We start from the raw sequence: 21,710 nt of genomic DNA on the forward strand, positions 1-21,710 counted from the left end.
TTACTGATTGGAAACCATTTGGTCAACGGACCGAAGTACCGACAAACGGACAAATGCAAAGCAATAAACACCAACTTCTTTGAAAGGGGGGGGGGGGCATAACTAGTCAAGACGGATATTATACCAAATCCCATTGGCAATTTTTGTCAAAATAAATCTTATTTGATTGACGAAAAAGAAACTAATCGTGTCACAAGAGGCAATGCCCTTTCCAGCCAGTGTACCAGAAGAAATAGCCACCATGACTTTGGTCAAGACAGGGAATCTAGGTACCTGGTCAAGATAAGAAAACAACTGTTGAGGTACTTGATACATTTATTGACGTATAGAACATACATTGCATCACATAAATGATAGATTGTTGTATAAAGTTTTTTCTTTTTCCAGCACCACTGGGGTTTTTATAATAGTGAAAAATTGACACTTTACATTCTGCAAGAAATATATAAAGTCATGACCATGGGCAGGCCACAAACGTATAACCATCAGACAATGACAAGTCACAGTGGTTTTCAAGTCTAATCCAAAAGTAAAAATCAGTAACTAAATTATTGTAAACCCTTCAACTCTCTATACAAGTTTTACTTGATACTGAGACAGATTAGTGATGATTTATTTCGAACAACTCAGTACATTATGAAGAACACTCATAGACTGAAACAGTTAATCATATTTGTACAATTGTTCATCAACAATTATTCCTGCTGAATATTCTCCAGGACTAGTAACTTTCAAAACTGATGCATTTATTCCTTCCAAAATAAGATGACCATCCTTGTACCACTGATAATATATATTTTTGTTATGCAATGGTGTAAGCAATCCCAACATTAAATCACCATTATTTATTCCATAAATTTTATCTGGACCATGCATTATTATTTCAGGATGAGCAGATGGAGTGAAACAGCATAATTTATAAGACCCGTCTTCTAATTCAGTTAAATACAGATTGTTATCCTTTTCAACATGGACTAATAAAAAATCATCATTGGTGATACAGTTATAGTCTTCATATGCCATATCATGTACTGAAGAATCATAACATTGTCTCATAGACCAGTATGAAATTGTAGACACATTCTCATCATACCTAGAAAATAATTTCCTTTTGTATTTAAGTTCAATATGACCAGGTATACTGTTGTTAACTAAAAGATCTGTCACCATATTTTCCTCAACATTCTCTCTTACATCTTCAGAGGCACATGATGTAAATTCAGACTTTTGCTTTGTTCTTATATACAAATGGTACTGTGAGGAGAACAGCCCGTGGGACTTAAGATATGTTTGAAAAGAACATGGATCACCATCTGTGTTCATAAAACTTTCTAAATTTTCCCCAGCAAAACTACCTAGTGAAATGTCCATGTCCTTTAGGTCACCTAATTGACTTTTACCCTGAGGGAAATATAACTTTGTGCCCCTTTCAATTATTTTCTCCACTGTTAAATCTTCATCTGCATTGTAGTCAATTTGTCTAACTCCTCCCCCCTTTGTCTTTGTGATTACTCTGTATTTCTCATTTGAGAAGTGCTGCCATCCAATATATAGCTTGTAGGTTAAATGCTTTCCTCTACCACCTTTGCCTTCCTTCATGTCCTTTTCCTTCTGAAAAGTACAAAACTGACAATATGACCAATGACCATTAAAACTGTAATTAACAAGGTGTCAGAATGACAAAAGAGTCTTCATTGTATAAATGTTGAAAGTTTGTGAATGGCAATCAGTCTTATGACTGGTTAGGTCTAGCACTTGAGCTGAAGTTTTACAGTATTGAAATTCTAGTTGTGCTCGTTAGAAGGCATAAAAACTATGTTAGGGACTTGTTATTTGTCACTGAAATATGTTTGAATGATTAATAATTTTAGTTTAAATGGGGTACAAGGTATACTCTATCTTTTTAACTAAAAAAGAAGAGAAAACTTAGAAATGACTTCCACTGTGACACAGTTATGGCCAGTGTTACTAAAGTGAAGGTCATGGGATCAAAATCCCATTCAATGTTGTTTTTATTCTTTTCTCTTTTTAAAGCATCAAAGAAACACACTGTATATCACACTGTATATCCTTATAGTCAGACAGGACCCAAAAATCAATAATGGTCATCTACTGGCCAATTAGTCAGGTTATTGTGACATTGACCCAAAAATCAATAATGGTCATCTACTGGCCAAGACCAATGCACCTATGCAGTTTGAGGGACAAGGGCTCATGGACTGTCAAGTTATTGATCAGAAACAGCTTTAAACTAGGAGATCAATATGATCTTGAACCTTGACCCCTTGACCCAAAAATCAATATGGGCCATCTAGTGGCCAAGACCAATGTACCTACCAAGTTTGATGACCATCAGCTCAAGGGTTGTCAAGTTATTGATGTAAAACTGTTTTTGCCCACAAGGTCAATTTGACCTTGACCCTAAAATCTATAGGGGTCATCTACTGGCAAAGTCCAATGCCCAAATCAAGTTTGAAGTTCCTTGGCCTAAGTGTTCTTTAGTTAAGGATTAGAAACCATTTGGTCTACAGACTAACCAACCAACAAATGCAAAGCAATATACCCCCACTTCTTTAAAGGTTGGCATAATAATTTTCAGCTTAAATATGGAACGCAGTCCCTTTGATAGAAATCTGCCTTTTGAAATTCTTTATAAAAAGCTTTACAGTAGAACTGTACCTTTAGTTAGGTACCAGGTAGATTGGCAAGCTGGGACTGCAACACTGCTTTTCAAATTGTTGAATGAATCTTCATTTTATTTTTCATTTTATTTCAAACAAATAAGTTCTGTATTATAAGCACTCTAAAAAACACAGAATTATCAGATTTTGTTACAATAATGGAGAACCATAGCTTGATTTTTGGAAATTAACTCAGCAATAGGATAAAAATACTGAATATTCAAACCCAACTTTTTGTCTACTCGATGTAGTCTTTAAATGAAATAAACAAATTAACAATTAACAAAATTATAGCCATTTCTATTGTAATTCAAAATTATATCTCTTGTGGGTTTTTTATCCGTTGAAAAGCTCTAAAAGGAGATCTAAATGAAGTTTGATGAAATTTATATAAAACTGTCTAACTTGATGGAATTGGTGAATTTGAAAGAGATTAGATTTTTGATAATACAATCCCTTAACACCAAAAGTAATTAACACTATTTAGATGGGTATACAATATCTCTAATTTAAGATTATTTTGGTTATAAAAGACTGACATGGCCATCTTCAATAAATATATTATAGTAAATAAAAGATTGAAGGAGAGAGGGAGCACATAGAAATGTAAAACCATAGCCAAAATTGAACTTAAATGATATCTTAAAAATAATCTATAACTTATTTGTTATTCCTTATTACTTATTTGTTATTCCTTATTACTTATTTGTTATTCCTTATTACTTATTCCTTTTTACTTGTTTATTATTCCTTATTTCCTTTTACTTAATTGATATTCCTTATTTCTTTTTACTCATCCTAGTGTTTACAGTGACAATCTTCCTGACATTTGATCAAGATTAAACTTTGACCACTCCATTGTATATTCTCTACCTGTGGTCTGGGCACAGTCTTCAAAAAAAAAAATAATAAAACAAAGTACCAGGAAAATAAAATCTGTCAAAATATAAACTATTGTAGAGTTTTTATTTCAATTGCCAACTGCTTCAAGAGAAAAAAGGAAAACATTTTGTAACTTATAAATGTGCAAGCCATTTTTTTGAAGACTGTGGTCAATTTAAACAGATTACACATAATTAAGACTGCTAGTGAGACAATACCTTAGGAGCTAGTAAAGCCCTTTTTTCCCCCTTTCCCTGCTCATCCTTCCTGACTGTATGTCATTTACCAGAGATATAAGTTTTTCTTTTCTTGCCAATTCTTCTGCCTGAAAAGAAAGAACAGAGACTTTGTCTTTGCCAGTAGTTAATTTACTTGATTACAGTTTATCTTTACCTTAAAATTTGGTTAACTGTCAATGCATTCAGTACTACTATCTGTACAGTTTATTAGATTACAGAGATCGCTATTTGACATTAATAAGCTATTTAAGTTTTAATATGACGAGTTATCATTGGCTATTTTAAATTGCTAAAATATGATAAACAAGATCAACAAGGAAAGGCGGCGTTCAATGAACGCAACCCCCACATGACCCAGCAACAAGAACCAATGGCAAGGAGCCCAGGGGGACCCCAAACAAAAACAGGACAGGGCAAAGACAGAGCACGGACAGGTTAATCATTAAATGATAATTAAGCCACTTGTAGACATAAGTATTTAAAGCTTGTGCTAAACTTGTATGTGAAATGTGTTCAATCTCATCCGGAGCAATGGTATGGTGATTTGCCATATATGTACATAAACTGATTTGTAGAATAAACAACTGGACAATATGAAACTTTGCACTTCAAACAATTTTTTCTGTTTAGCTTAGACTAGTAAGGAAAGTAATTCTGTAAAGAAATAAGCAGTGATTTTTTTACCTCTGCATCCTGAGTACAGAACTCATTGAATTTGCTGTGGATGCAAAGTTTCAAATATTAATGTGCATCTTTTGGATGCATACTTTTTTTTGAGTAGGGAGTCCTGTCTGACAGGAATTTGGTAATAAATACCAAATTGTGTTCAAGTTATGTCAATCATATTCTAGGTCTGCAAATCTTCTACAGATAAGAAATAATAATGTGCTATACTATAGATAAGCATAAAAATATTAAGGAAAATGAAGTTTTGATTAATCTCAAACTAAATTAATGGAAAAAACTTATTAAATTTATTTGACAGTTTTGAATAATTTCAGTAGCAGAAGCATTGTAATAAATGTAGAAATCAAATTCATTTTTTCTTCATTCCATTGTTAATATACCTTTCATTTCACTAAAGCAATATTAAGCCTTGTAACTTGGATTTGTCAGCTAAATTTTAGGACTCATAGATTTATAGCCCAGCGAGTCCTAGGACCCACAATGATGAGTTTGTAAAAAAATCACTGAATAAGTCCTTGAGCTTTAGCCTTTGAAGAGGTGCATATTCTTTATTGCATATTGAAATAATACATGGCGTATGCAGGCATAGAAAAATATTTTCTGAGTCATTACCCATATACGCCTATAATACTATATATAAAGAATATTCTACTATTATAGGCGTATATAGGTAAATTAATTGTGTCTAGTGCCTGTGGACAAATTGATGGTCAGCATGTTTTTTATGAACATAAATGAATCATAAGCTATGTCAGAGACTTAGATAACATTATCTACTAGTCCAGCACCAAATTCTCTTAAATTCTACTCGTAATTATAACTCAGAATGTAGGCTTTGCACGTCAAAATAATACACACCTGACATTACAAATGGCGATCCAAAAACAAGGGAGGAAATTATGCAAGAAACTTGGGTTTGACTATTTACCGCAAAACACCTACCAAAAGACGAATATCGCAAACTGAAAAGAATACAATTATACACCAATGTAGTATGAATTTCATGTTCATTGTAGGAGTATGTAAAATTGGTCTCTTGTCCCCAAATGTCTTTGGAAACTATCTGGTCATGGAGTGAAAGCCAGAAGAAAACAACAATGATTTAACGATCAGGCGCAAAAACAATCTCTGATAAAATAATCCTTTACCTGGAAGTCGTCATCACTGCCGGAGTCCATGTTGTTGATTGTTCCCGCGTTTAAAACTCGTAACTTGTAAGAGATAACAAATAACAATTAAGTAATAACTAAAAACAAATAACCAATAACAAAAAATGGCCCTCCAGGGCTTCCATAATTTTTGCATTGTTGCCAACGTTTATTATTTTTGCATTATAAAATAGTTTTTGTAGAAATTGCTTAAGTTTTGTTTACATTTTGGATTGATGCAATAATCAAAGTGGCTTTGAACAAATAATCATTGCTTTTATAGATTGTTGTAGTTTTAGCAATGAACCTGGTTAAGGTTTGATTTAATGATTGAGTTTGCATGTGGATTGAGACCTCACTTGTTGTCATTATTTATTACTATAAATCTGTTGGGGCTAGTTTGTGTATCAGTCTGTGAGATTTTAGTTTGGTAACTCTGTCAACGGTCACCTTCATAAATTCTGGAGAAGAGGCCTACAATTGTTGTGTTTAGGAAACTTAATCATTGGTTACCATCATAAATATTCCAGGAATCAGTCTGTTTCTGGTAGGTTACTTGGTCAACACTTGTGGTCATGAATAAAGAAGGCTTATATTTGTCAATTAACACTAGGGTAACCTCCAAATAGTGAGAGATAAGGTATTTCATATAAATACTGGTACAAGATTTTCAAGAGTGAGGTTCAAGATACTTAAAGGCCTCAACAGATGGTAGGATTTAGTTGTACAGCACTAATTAGAGATAAGATGTACAATTTTCAAAGCTATACAACACTTGCATTCAGACGGTAATTCTACACTGTAAGAATCATCTGAGGTTTCCCCTAAAAAGGATCCCTTTACATTGATCCTTTACATACTTTACTCACTAAATACTTTTTCGCCATGAGTAATGATTGAAACACCTCCATTTAAAAAAATATTTATATATTTTTTTTTTAATGTGAAGCCTGACCGAGACTCAAACCTGGGACCCTCGGAATACCGTACTGCGGCTCTACTGACTAAGCTATCTGGCCTCCTACAAACTACCTCCCCTCCCCTAATTAGAGAACAATTCAATACCGTGACATAATCATTTTCGGAATAATTTGGGGTTCGAACATAACACAACTTTGGGTCTCCTGAAGAGTTTTATCCCATCTTACTACTGTGTTTACCTTTTAGTCCTAATTGTTCTGGAATTTCATTCATTACACCCATTATCAGGAGATAATTTGCTTATCTGTTACTTGTCATTGTGGGAGGTCTGCAAAAATCTGTACGACAAGATTTTCAAAATAGAACATGTCCTATCCTAAGGTTTCCGAAATCAAGAAATAGTAGCCTTCACACATTAAGATTTGTCTGTACATCTTAGTTTTAATTGATGTTGTACTTCAAAATCCTACCGTCTGTTGAGGCCTTTAAGACAGTATAGGGATTTTTGAAAGTTAATTTTCATTGACTAGTCAACCATGTGTGAGGAAGAAAAACACTTTAAATTTAAGTATTAATTTTATATTAGAAATTTAGAAACATATTTAACAAATAAACGAAATGAAATTAAGAACAGTTGAGTATTTAATTATATATGGAATGAACGAAGTAGAAATTCTAACAGTAGAAATTCTAAAAATATCAAACATGTTTGTTTTTTCATCTCAAATAAATGCATGCGCGTAAAATAGATTCCCCTTTCTATAACTTAACACAACCATACTGTTTCTTTGGATATCTTATCTAATTTCTTGAGAAAAAAGTTCATGTATCACTCTGTCATGTCCTAAATCTGTACCAGTGTTCGCTATGAATATGGGAGATAAATCGATCACGCTTGTTTGTTTGAAACTACGAGTTGCCTCCCTCTAATGGTCTCATTACAGCAAACGTGTAAAATTGATTACTTTTAGCAGTAGTAACTGATTTATATTTGTTTTATTTTTGTTTTCATACTTCTGTTAGCATAAAATCAAGATCTAACCAAGGGTTAGGACTATATCGGTTGTATTATATTGAGACCAAGAAAAATAACAGTAATAAATGAGTACACATAAATTTTATGCATTTATATATATAGTCTGATTTTATTGACCTGTCAATTATGAATACATTATAGCACTCATTTAAATATTCGATCCCACTTCGGTTTTTTCCGTTTATTTTACGAGAATTAATATGGAGTATATCACTTACGTTTAGAAAACTCTCACTAGATTAATGTAGGTTCTTGTAACATCCGCAATAGCACAGTCGGTTAACTGATTACCTAATGCATGAGGGGTCCGAGGTTCGATCCCTTTTTTGACATTCTTTTTAGACTTATTCTTTCTTTATTTTTAAGTATATTTTAATGAAAATGGTCAAGCGCTTGCAATTTGTCTACACGGATATGAACCAACTAAGAAACACTGAATTGTCACATTTTATATTGTATAGTTACATTTATTGATTTTAATCGGAATGAATTTTCAGTATTAATTCTTAAACATTGTTATAATTATACAAATGTATAGTATTTACAAAAAGGTGCAAAACATATTAAAAACGGAACAACCATAACTTAAAAAACATGTTGAAAATAGTTATGAATAAAAAAAATACTGGACAGACTCTGTCTCGATCCTACAGTGGTTTACCCTATTGCACTATAACGGTCAGTGTAACTAATTCATAAAAACAAGATGAATTTAATCACATCTTACTGCGCACATCTCACGGAATTTACCGAACATTTATCGAATTTAATATATTCTGTGCATTGACCGTATAATCAGTATGGAATTGACAGGTTAATAAAATCAAACAATAAATGTAATATAAAATATTCACGGTAGGTAAACAAACTGTGTTTCCCACATGAACGCCCAAATCGACTGACTATATATAAAAATGTTGCAGGTTAGTTAGATTGAGCCCGTTCATGGATGGTAGTGGTAAACGCAAGCTACTGTCCACGCCCCCTAGCACCGGCTTAAGCATTTTTCAACATTGTATTAACATATGCTATTCACTGACAAGAAACAATATATCAAATATTCCTTGTAAGTATACAATTACATGTTATCACACAAAACACTTTAAACATGTGTGTATGGTTTAAAACAAGTTAATCATTACTTTAAGTATTATTTTATATGAATATATATTAGACGTATGATGACAAAATTATTACGATTTTGGACAAACTGTTGCACATGGTAAGATCTCTTGAGTTCGGAAAATGAACGTAATAATAATAATAATAATAATAAAGTATCATACCATAATTACATAATAACAGAGTTATGAAGATATTTATTTGATCTGCAAGATATGTTTATTTATATACTAATTGTAAAAAGATGTCAGAGAATAAGAGGAACGTATATTAGATGGTATTCTATTCCAAATATTTGCACCAGTGTAGCAAAAATTCTTTTTACTTTACAAAGTAGTTTGGTGATTGTGAGTTTCTATCGTGATTAAGTTAGTGGCAATTATTGTGAGAAAACAAAATGGTGTAAATACAACTGTTAGATTTTTTCTGGTGAAATGTAACTTGGTGGAATGTAACATGGTTTGTGTATACTCGTATATACTTTATCCACTTCTTTACAATCCCATGTACATTATAAATACTTTCCCAAATTTGCGTTTACAAGCCAGCACGGAGGAATGTCTCTGTTTACACTGTAAAAATAACTTCACCATTGTTATGACTCAACTTTGAAAATCAAAGTTTTTGTTAGCTATCATTGTGATAAAAAATATAAATGAATCCCTGCTAAATCATTCGGATGTCTATGTCAAAAAATAAATCATTATATTATATTGTAAAAGAAAATAGCAAGATTATAACGAAAATAGCTGCTTTAAAATTGACAAAAATATCAACAACTGCCAAAGTTTGTAGCAACATTGTAAACTACAATCTTAGTTAAATTTCGTGAACGAAGAAGTTGTATGATCCAAAGTAGTCTCAATATTTCGACTGCAAAACCGACCGACTTTACAAACTAATTAATATTACACGTACAGACGCCGCGAAGGGCGATCATCGTCTATATACTAGTAATAAAAAGCCCTAATAGAGCGCACAATTTGTTGGGCTAGGTCCAAAGAGGCGTTATTTTTTTAATGACAAACATCTTTAGTAAAAGAACTCGTCCACACAAACTGAACTTTGTATTCTAATTTTTAATGAAATTGTTATTGTAATATTATAGATGTTATAGTTGGTAAGTTGTTACGCACTAAATGTTTACGATGTTGCTAACAGTAAGGAACATACCTGTATCAAACATACATGTTGAAATTTAATTATGAAATTAAATTTCCATGATGTTGATCTTTTGAATAAATCATAACTACAGAGTATACCGATGCTTCTTATGTTAATAAAACTACAATTAATATATTTATACTCCGAAAGAATTGATACAAACTCATGAAATACGGTTTCCTTATCGTGCCATTTATATTGTCGTCCATCGCGTCTCGGGGTTGACACACGACAATGCGTTTGTCATTGCGTGCTCGACAACCCGAAGCGACGTGCAACAATGTCAAACGATATATCGCACTGTCGCCTAAAAATGCCATGGTAAAAAGGCCGACATTTTAGAAATGTCGCTTCGTGTTGTCGAGTGTCGTTTCGTGTTGTCAAGTGTCGTTTCGCATTGTCGTGCTGTTGCGATGTCACTTCCTTGTCGCATTGTCACTTTGCATTGTCGTGTGTCGACCCTTAGACGAGACGTTAGGACATTATAAATGGCACGATAAGGACACCGTACTGAAATCACCCATGAGAAACTCGCATTTATGTCATATATAGCCGTCACAAGAAAGATGCAGATGATAACTTATAAAATGCAAGAGATGCTCACATGTCAAGGGTAACCCTAGATTTAAAACAACAACAACAAGAAACAAGACACAACAAACAAAAAAACAAAAAACGGGAAAAGAAAACAAGAAAAAACAACAAACAAACAAGGTCAACTTTGGTTCAAAATAGACATGTCAAAATGTCACATTTCCGTAAGTAAGAATTATTTACATCTTTAGAAAAGACGATGAATCACAATGGAATACTATACAGCTTTTCTCTCTCTCTGAATTTCGTGATTTTGAGCTCGCAACATTCGAATTCGAATCAGATACAGTAAATTTACCAACTGTGTATCTATTGTAACTTTAAACAAAACCATAAAACAATATTCAAAATTATAAAATGATTAACTTTAAATAAACGGACTTATTTGATTTGCTTTTTTCAACGTTAAGGTTTCGGAAAATTCTGGGTTTATATTTATACCAGGAATATTATATTTACCTATCTATGTCCCTGTGTGATCAATATTTATCTTCCCTTATAGGATTATATTTCTTGAATTTATGTTATCAATATAATTATATTGATATACAAATGTACATTTTAAACCACTAGTATTTGATTTATATTTTTGTATATATATAAAGCATATAAAAAAACTACTGATTATTTCATAGTGGATTTATCGTTACACAACCCATTGAAGTTAATGGAATTTCTGCTTGTCAAATTTGGACACAACAATACTTAAATACCTCCACAAACGTTTGTGTATATGTATGAAACCAACTTTCCAACAATGGCGGTTTACCAGATGTAGATGTGTATGTACATGTATAGTACATGTTAATATATTAAATGTATAATGTCTCAAATCATCTAAAACTTGGCAGTATTAAACCATATCATATTCCTGACAAAAATACATAAAACATCAAAAGTTTACAATCTTTTTTAAATAATATTGACGATGTAAGATAAATTTTGTTTCAATTATTTGGAACAACAACAACAAAAATGTTTTCATCAACTTAGGAGTAGATTTACCTATTTCATCTTTATTTAACTGTAGAAGTGGTAAGAAAGAACTATAGTTTTTCAAAAGCAAAGACAAGAATTTTCGAAAAAAATGTAATGGTTAATTGAAATATGTGAAACTGGTAGCTCTGTTGTGATGAACTCGAAATCGCGCTTGTTTACTTAGAATATTAATCTATTTTTTCCTCTTTTTTTTTTATTGACCTGAACTGTGTGCAATATTGATTGATAAAAAACGATCGAACTATATATCAAGATCTGTGTGCATTAATAAAATTTGAATTTGGACATAGAATATTATAGATTCTAATTGAAAATTGAGATTAATAATTATGTTAAACGGCAGAAGTATGACATAATTTGGTTCATATCTGACGTCATATGGCTCTAAGAATCTCTGAGTCTTGGTGTTGTTACATTTCCCTGGCCCTCCAGGATCATTGATTCCAACGCTTTTAAGTGTTGAAAATTGAGTACCACTCAAGCCGGTGATAGGAAGCATGAGCCATGAGGGTTGTTGCACTTACTCATTATCCCTCATGTACAGACTCAATCAAACCGAGTCTGCAATTTTCATATTTGTAATTCTATTGTGATTAATGCTTTTGAAGGATCACATTTTGTTCAGATTTTGGTTTTACAAGAATTATTTTTATCAACCTATCTATTCAAAGGCAGGGACGCTTTATAATAGTTACTTTAGCTATCATTGAAGCATAAAAAGCCATGTCGCGCCTTTATGTCACAAGTGAAGCACACTTAAAGCAATTTATTCAAGTGATAAATAAAAGAATAATATAATGCTGAACAATTTTATTGACATGTAAATATTAAGTACTGGAACAAGAGCATTGTTTTGTATATGGCAGTTATGGGAGCATAAGGTTCAGTGTGCCTGTGTCACAAGTTGTAGACTAATTTTCAATCGACCAGGTGAGGAACAAATAGTTTAAATGCTCATACACAGGTTCTAAATTAAAATTTAGCAAAAATATTGGAAGTTATAAACGAAACTTAACATGCCGAATATATGAACTGTCTTTCTGTTTGCTTACTTGGTCAAGTAAAAAAATATTTTCCAAAAACTGTAGATTTAATAACGAAAGTTTAAGAATTTACATTAATTTAAATAGACAGATTTGAAAAGAATTCCAATCGTTTAGTAAAGACCACCTGGACAAGGCACACTGAGAATATTGCTTGATTAAAAAACAACAAAAATTAAACAAAAAACAACAACAATAAACAAGAGAACTGACGTTTAACCAGATGTATGAATCACACAGGGAAATGCCGCTAAACATCCAGATTTAACCCTTTTCTTAATAAAACATGCATGCCCTTCATTATTATCACAATTTCTCTTTTTAAACATCTTATATGTATATAACTGATGACACTGGATTATCATGTGCGGCATTAGTGTCTCAGCACTTTGACAGGAAATAGTTTTAATAAGTTCCGGAAGTAGCGTATCGTTTCTAGAATATTCGTACTCCCAAGGACATATTGACCTGCTACGTAAACTGCTTGAACATTCTTCGTTCCTTTTACTTCTTAAAGTGCTTTCTGACTCTTCAGATGTTTGTTTATCCAAAATACTGCTGTTCTTTAATTGAGATCTGCTGATTGGTTCAAATTTGTCTTGAAAGGCCATTAATAATAATGATTTTATTACGTTTCTTCGTTGTATTTGAGAATCCTTTAACAATTTAATATTTGAAGTTTCATTAAAACTAGTCGTCACATGATCTTTCCTTCGTCCCCCCGCTAGGGGTTTAAAATTTAATGTTTTTTCTATGGGTGGGTTTTAAATTCCAACAAAAAGTTTTCTGCTATAAAAAATCGGGCAAAAGACGAACAAATGTAACATTTTGTTTTGTTTTTTCCCCTAAAAGAATAAAATTTAAAAACAATTTTAAAAATACAAAAAAAATTCTCAAAAAATTTTTTTCTATTTTCTTTTTTTTTTTCCCGTTCATGTGCGTTTTTAACTTGTCTTCCATTCTTAGTTTGTTTTAAATAACATTTAGTTTTAAAACATAAACATATGTAGTTATATTATGAAAAGAAAGAATTTAACCGTATTATTATAAAGGTCTGAATGACCTTTCCAAATAGATAATATATTAAAATGTATACATATACCGTATGGTTTCACGAAAAGCAAGGATTATTAAGCAAGTAAAATTTAATGCTAGAACCTTTGATATAAAAACATGATAATAATGGAAATAAAAAAGAATCTATATAAAAAAATAATATTAAAAATGAATAAATAAATAAATAAATAAATAATAAAAGTTACTATTAAATGCCTATATACCATTTTGCAATTGACTGATTGTGCTTTGGCATCAATTAAAAAATAAGTGGATATTTATATGCATTGTGCCTCTGTATTGTGCAATGTAAGTTTAAAATACTTTCCTGGAGACATTGGGGATTTTATACCACAAATACCAATGACCAGTTCCGAATTTTTGATCTCCAATGAAACAACGACTTTTGTAGCTACTGATAGACAAGTGCTCGACCACTGAGCACATTTGATACAACCTTTGTACGTAGGGTCATTCCGATTGCAAACTTCACACTTATTGGACGCTTGCTTTCTGATTTTCGTCCTGTTTGATTTGTCCGTTATCGAAGATGATGCTCGTGTTCAAGTACTGATACCAGGGTTGACACTCGTCTGGTAAGATAGTCAGAGTGGAACGAGAGAGAATTGTTTATAACAGAGATAATAACATTAAAGAAGATTTTCTTAATCTTAAAGCACTTCAAACATATCTAGTATGATTTGAAAATAATCTGTACGGGGATATGTCCAATAGATATATATGCTTTGTTAATACAATTGGTTTAACTAACTCGTGTAGCAAACATCCCTGTTGCATTACTTCCCCGCTTTCAGTTTGTTGAATTTATAGAAACAGTTGAATGCTACACTTAGAGTAATTAAAACCAATTACAAATAATGTTGTTTGTTTTGTAAAACACTTTAGGTATATGGTTTAAACATATTTATTTATGCTCGATTGCGAAACAAATTCTTGCAACTTATATTAATTACTTTCTAGTCCGCTTCCTGGAAGCAACCAGTATTTGTGTCATATGAAGAAACATGGTCGTGACCCGAGTAGGGCTCGAACCCATAGTCTCTGGGTTGAGAGGCAAACACCTTAACCACTAGGTTATCGCTCAAGGTATCTGCTTCTCAACCTAATGATTATGGATTCGAGTCCACTGGGTTCACAACCATATTTTGTTTATATGTACATGTGTATGGCAAAAATAATGATTTGTTCGATAATGTGGACTCGAGAATGTGTAATTAAAAAGTTTCAAATTTTCACAACCATTTATATGTATTTGACCCATATAATGATTTTTCCAATGATGTAGACTCTAAAGTGTGTAAAAAGTTTTAAGATTTCACCACAATTAGGAACTTATAATATGTTTAAACTTAGAAACAACATACGGGTATTTGAAAACAAATCAAGCAGGCCTAGCATACTTCAGGCAACAGATGATTTTCAATTAACTTTATTGAAATGAATTAAGAATGTGACGACGTCATCGAAATTGTTGTAGGTTTTTATCTGACGAAACAATAACTACGAAGATAGTCCCAACAGCTTTTATTTAATGATACTTAAAAATAGATTACTTTAACTTCTTTGTTTTATCCTTAAGCAATGTTTGGCTTTGAAGTGTATAAGATAAAACAATTTATTATGATTGGTAGACATTTAAACAACCATACCACAGCGATTAGCCTCGGTGTATCACATTGTCTTATCATAATAATAATTATTATACTAGCCGTATGTCAAATGTTTAACATCTATTACATCCGTGGTTTACGATTCAAAACCGACGGAAGTCATGGTTTCACGTGTTTTCTTAAAGTTCTTATATATTGTTTTCTTAAAGTTCTAATATTGTTTTCTTAAAGTTTTTATATTGCACCATTTTATTTTTAGGTAACCGTATAGAACAATGTGCAGAAATAAGTATTATTCTTTAATATTTTGAAAATTTAAGACAGAAACCTGAAAAGCTATTTATTTTATTGTTATTTAATAATAAGTTGATTATTTCTGAAATGTTTGTACACCTTTTTATCGAAAACGGCATAATTTTTGCTTTATAATAATATATATACACGTTTTTGCATATAATCGACGGCCATAATGGACGCCATCTTGGATTCTGAAGCGTTGTGAAAGCAAAATTTTGTAAGATTTGGATTTTTGTAAAAGGAGAGACTATATATACTTGCTCTGGTGCAAGTCTTAGATTTGGACAAAATTTTGATCAAATGGCCCTTGGCTCTTAGGCTATTTGGAATTAAAACATTGATTATTGAAAGTGTGACATTTTAGTAATACTGTAAGTGTGATATTTTAGTAATGTTGTGTGATATTTAAATAATTTTGAAAGTGCGATATTTAAGTAATGTTGAAAGTGTGATATTTTAGTAATGTTGAAAGTGTGATATTTCAGTAATGTTGAAATCGTGATATTTTGTTTTTTCACAATGATGTATTGTATTGTACACCTGTGCTCTCAAAAAACACAGGTGTACACTCTCAGTTAATTAACGTTCTGTCTAATTGTAAATTATCTAATTTTTCTAGTAGTATATTTGGTTTTATTACTATAAGTAATGTTTGAAATGTTCTGAAGCATGCATCAAAATAAAATCATTATCATCCTTGAAAACACCAGTGAAGAAAAAATTTGATATCTATATAAAAGAAAAAAATCTTATACCCAACCGATTAATTCGTACCAGTAAAATGACAATCGTTCAAAAATAGTGGAACCGGAACTTGATACAGATAAAACATAACTATGTCATGGAGATTTATATATGTATTAACTAGATCTTTTCTGAGAAAAAAATTCTTTGGAACATTATATAAGCCGTATGAAAACATTTAACATTATTTACGTTGTTTTAATTAGATAGTAAAGAAACGAAACCTACGTAAAGTTAACAAATACTTTAGGGCGGTGCTGGGGTGTCACAGTTAAGAAAAATGGTGTGTTTAACTCGGCTTCATTTGACGTGTTTCTACGATGGCCACCACATAGTATCCCGAGATAATTAAAAAATACACCCATGTCACCTTTGTGCCACCGTATGTTTCTCTAATGCAACACTTTAGTTTTGCTTTTATAATTTGCAAAAAGAAATCTATTTTATATAAAATCATGCATTTATATAATTGAATGTATTTTATTTTTAAGGTAAATACTGTTATTGTATTAGTATTTTAAGAAAACTATTTTTAATTGTTTGAAATAACATAGTCATACATATTCGCGTCTTATATAAAATGTCTTAGGCTTTACTATACACAGCTATTACCATTTTAAGAAAAGTTATACATTTTTAAGAAAATTAAATCAGAAAGACTACCAAATCATTAATAAAGCTAAATTTTAATAATCTTAAGTTTGCCGTAAATCACATAAAAATCTGTTAAAGTTTGGTATAGATCAAATGAATTCCTGTCAGATTTGCCTATCTGATTTACAGTCTAGTTATACACTTAACACAAACCTTTATGTTCTTATTTAATGTTTGAAGACATCATCAATTAAATAACAAATGTATAACACATTGGTTGTGACGAAATGGAGTGTTATTTTAGATATATTAATCTGTAGTGTTTAAGCATATTCACCTTGACTGTTCGTCAAACTTCATGTAATACTAAGTACATACACTGAAGATGCAATTCGTTATTTCCAAATTAAAAAATAAATAAAAAAAAATAAAAAAATAATTTTATTAAAGTTTAATTAGGGAATATGCATTTGCACTCAAAATTTAGAATGAGAAATATGTTAATTTACAATTACATATCACAAATGTGTTGATTATATTTCTTTGATATACATGTATAACGTGAACAAATTTTTACCTGTTGAAAATGTTAATGAACAAACATCAATTACAATATGTAGAGCGTAAAATGTTTTTTTTAACTTTATTTAACATGTAAAGTAAAATGGCAAACACAAACTATTAAAGGACATTTACATATCCTTAATTTTTGTCTAGACTTTGAGTGACCACTTATTGCGTTTGAGAAAGTATTCAGACTTGATATAATTACCTTACAAGAAAAACGAAATTACCGTTATACTAGAATGCGTAAAATATACAAAAGTAATATAAATAATTTTCATGCCTTATGTACATAAATAAACGAAACTAAGTAAAATTAAGGATAGTTTTCTTAGAAATTGATGAATTTTTATCAGTCGCTGATTTTGCTAATCCGTAGGTACAAACAAACTTTTACAGTTACAGCTTCGAAAATAAGCGCAATAGGTTGACTGGTAATTCTGTTCTGTTCTGGTAGGGCTTCGTAAAGCTATAATGGTAAAATATTTTTGTACCTAGGGATTAGCTGGGGAAAACCCACATTTGCCTAGTTCCGGATAACATCTAGTTCAAGAGATTTCAAAGTACTAATTTGAGCAACTTATATAATGGAGTCCATTAAGGCTGCGAGGTTAAATTTGTTTCTTTTAAAGCCAAGACTAATCTAAAATGTTATATACCAGCAATTTGTTACATCTGGACAACAGAATGACCAAATGAAGATTTGCTTTGGTTTGAACATCTGATTCTACAATCTGTTGATTTTAATCAAAGTCACGTGATCACATTAGGTAAGATACACCTAATATAAATTCAAAATGATAAAAATTGAAGATGGTAAATTGAATTCTTTAATAATCAATGCATGTATAAAAAGTTTCAAACTGGTGAAATATCAAACTGCTTTTCATTCTAGTTTTCAATTTAAGACCGGGTATCCGATAAAAACAACTATTGCATTTTGTTAAAAGACGCCGCACTTTGTATATCTGAAATGAAATTTATATAAATATCGTATACAGTATCTATATATACATATAAGTGTATCTGCTAAATACCTTAAAACAGATATAACACAGATTTATTTGAAATACGGCATAATTCAGATAAACATAATGACAACATTAACATACTATATAGTATACTAGCCTATATATAGTATATACATGTACATAGCTTAGACGGAACAAGTTGGGCTTCTTGAATAGATAAAGGTAGTGACAAACACATTATTTTCAGTAAATATAAGGTATTATTAAAGCTTTTGTCATGATAACATTGCTGAGAATAATCGGTGGGAAACATATAGCAAATAACTGTTTAATATAACCAACAATACTACACAAATGTTATTTTTGACAAAAAAAGTTTATTAATATGCTGCAGTCGTATATATAGATAATGAATAATAAAGACGTTACGACTATCCAATGGAGGTCAATGTAACAAACGCTTAATACAATAAGTAAGTTTTAAAACTGTCTGAAGTCGCGCTGCTAATAATAGATATTTGAAAGCAATGATATATAAAATATACTTTCACTCTCGGAGTAACTCTCACCTTATCCTTTCTTTGGCTTTTTTCTTATTCTTCTTCTCAAACAGCATCGGAATAATTTACATTTCTTCTTTTTCTTACACCTTTTACATTTTCCAGTGTTGATCTTATATTTTGGACATTTCTTCTGGCATTTACATTTGTAGTATTGAACACGAGGCCTGGAATGAAGTCTATTACTGCCACCTTGTCTTCTTCTCCTAGGTCTACCATTATAATTGCCATAGGAACGATAGTTGGAAATCTCTCTTCTATTCGGACCACCAATTCCTTCAATATCATTCTCCTCACCGGCGTATCGTCCGACACCAGAGCCCCTGTATGGTATTCGACCAGGTCGTGGAAAATCCATATTTCTTCTGCTGAAACCAAATCTGCGTGAGTTAGGATTTCCTCTAATCCGACCGTTTGGTCTGCCATAACCGGTAGGTTCTCCATACCGGGATGTTCTACCAGATCTGCCGAACATGCCGCTATATCCTCCATATTGGGATATACCACCAGATACTCCAAGGTTTGGATATCGCGTCGTACCGTCGAAACCTCCCATTCGACCAAGACCTCTATAGCGTTCTCTTCTGTCATTCGTTGGAAAGTCTCTTAAACCGGGAAATCCTCTTAATCCACGTCTACGCAAACTAAGAAGAAAAAGTTCTTCAAGATCGTCGTCATCAAAGTCATCGTCAAATAGATCATCGAAGTCATCATCGTCGTCAAACAAGTCATCAAGTAGTTCATCAAGAATGTCATCATCATCATCATCATCAAAGTCATCATCGAATAAATCATCAAAATCATCGTCAATGTCCAAGTCATTATCATCGTTTCCAGTCATTCCTGGGAACCTGGGAAACATTCTAGCAGGGAACCTATTTCGACGATCATTTAGAAAACGTCTTGGCCCATATCTGCCACCTCTCATGTAATCGTCATAACCATCAAGGTCGTCATTATCATTCTCTCCTGTATATCTGCCTACAGGAAAAGCTCTCCCTGGATTTGCTGGTTGATACATAGCACTAGTTATACCTGGACCAGTATTAAAGCCAAATGGTCCAGTTCCGATGCTGTTTTCTTCTTCGATTCCTCCAAACGGCATGCCGAATCCCCTAACTGGCCCCATTTGATTATTGTAGTAACCATTATTGTTACTGATACCATTCCATGCATTTTTGTTGAAGGTCTGCATCGGACCACCTACTGGAGTATATCTAGGCGGATATAGAATATTACCGCTTGCATATCCGAACTGTCCGAACACTCCTCCATTCGCCTGAAATCCGTTACCGAAATTTTTCAGCGCCCCTGTAAGAAACAACAGTAATATATTATATAAATCTTAGAATTGTGGACAACACTCGAATGATAAAATGATAAGGAGGAAAATTTTTTATCAGACTTACATGTTTCAATACATTTTTATATTTTAACTTTTTTTTTTTACATGATTCTAGTTTTTACATCATATCATTTACTCAACAATGTTGGTAAAACGCGCCAAGGACGATGACCTTTGCACTATTCTATACCTATTGTCATCAACTATTGATAAACATACCTCATAAAATATATACATGTTTGGACTTTCATTTTAACGCATTAGTAAACAGTTAATGATTAAATTGAGATAACTTTTTATGAAAAACAATTTCTAAAAGGCTGACATTTTGAATAATTCAGAAATCATTACACGCAATAATATACGATCGAAATGGCACCAATTAACTAATTTTTTTCTTCATTAACACCTTTGCTCTATGATATAGATGCGCATACAAATACGATGTAAAAACGTTTACAGATCACTAGAAATTTCAATCAAAATTACATGTAATAATTTATCATTAGCTTATCAGTTTCAAATTTAAACAGATAAATTCTGGTTTCAACATAAGGTTTTATTATAAAATCTCCAGTATGATATTACAGCAAGCGGTGACCCAGAGGTGACATTGTGTGCCTTTTAACCAAAATGTTCGTATAGGGTCTATTTGAGTCTTGTCTAACTATCTTTGTTAAGTAAGTTAGAAAGTAACATATATAATATTTAAGAACTTGTTCAACAGTTCTAAGAATCAACCTTTAATATATTATGTTTGAACTAACTTGGTTTTGAATATTTGTTCAAATCAAATAATTTTATGAAATATAGAATTAAAATCTAACTTAAAAAAAAAATTCACTAAAATATTATAAACAATAAATTTCGGCGTATGTAATAGCGTGAAATATTTCCCTTTTTTCCTTTTTTCTATGATGCATCATACTCTATTAAATCTTGGCTTATTCTAATTACTTTGACATATTTCTTATGTTAATTGCCTGTTGTCTTCAGATTATCTAGAATAATTCATGTATCTTTATAAGCAATATGTGAGACGTAGACACTTTTTTCTGACTATCACTCTTGCATTGTATATTTAATTACATGCAACATTGTTTATCCCCAACATCATGGTACCTATTTTATTTATTGGAAAATCACTTAAATACCCGATATAAATTATATATATTTTACTTGACATTAAAAAAATGAATGTTTTACAAGTTTGTAATGTAAATTCATTGTATTGAACAATGTAATGTATTTATTTTTTCTATGTTAATTTTTTTCAGAATTTATTTATTACTTTTAAAAGGGTATCTAACGAGAGCAGTGAAATGAAGGTAAATTGTACAGATTCGATATGATTGATTTTAGTAACGAGACAGCCCATAACTGACGTCATAAAACAGCAAATAATACTGTTTATTTTATGCTTTTCAGTGGA

At 31.6% G+C, this 21,710-nt stretch overlaps 2 protein-coding genes across 6 annotated transcripts in view; both read right to left on the minus strand.

Annotated features, from left to right (window-relative positions):
• Positions 1-297: 297 nt before the first annotated feature.
• LOC132754823 (uncharacterized) lies at positions 298-5,782 on the minus strand. 5 transcript variants are annotated; one of them, XM_060745535.1, is made up of 3 exons: positions 5,638-5,782; positions 3,782-3,888; positions 298-1,611 (listed from the first exon to the last, which is right to left on the minus strand). In XM_060745535.1, exon 3 carries the CDS (start codon positions 1,597-1,599, stop codon positions 664-666), a length of 936 nt encoding a protein of 311 aa, XP_060601518.1. In that variant the 5' UTR covers positions 1,600-1,611; positions 3,782-3,888; positions 5,638-5,782; the 3' UTR covers positions 298-663. The 5 variants fall into 5 exon arrangements, with proteins under 5 accessions (XP_060601518.1, XP_060601519.1, XP_060601522.1 ...); XM_060745536.1 differs by lacking the exon at positions 5,638-5,782 and adding an exon at positions 5,348-5,626; XM_060745539.1 differs by lacking the exon at positions 5,638-5,782 and adding an exon at positions 5,102-5,119.
• A 12,491-nt stretch (positions 5,783-18,273) lies between these two features.
• LOC132754841 (putative carbonic anhydrase 2) overlaps positions 18,274-21,710 on the minus strand; it is a 4,836-nt gene continuing 1,399 nt past the window's right edge. Inside the window, exons 2-3 of the mRNA XM_060745568.1 lie at positions 18,943-20,244; positions 18,274-18,370 (exon numbers count right to left, since the gene is read on the minus strand). Coding sequence (XP_060601551.1) covers positions 18,944-20,244 — 1,301 coding nt within the window. The 3' untranslated portion in view covers positions 18,274-18,370; position 18,943. The remainder of the gene's footprint in view (positions 18,371-18,942; positions 20,245-21,710) is intronic.

The sequence above is a fragment of the Ruditapes philippinarum genome, unplaced genomic scaffold, assembly GCF_026571515.1.
Source record: "Ruditapes philippinarum isolate M1 unplaced genomic scaffold, ASM2657151v2 ctg482_1_1_1_1, whole genome shotgun sequence".
NCBI classification, from domain to species: Eukaryota; Metazoa; Mollusca; class Bivalvia; order Venerida; family Veneridae; genus Ruditapes; species Ruditapes philippinarum.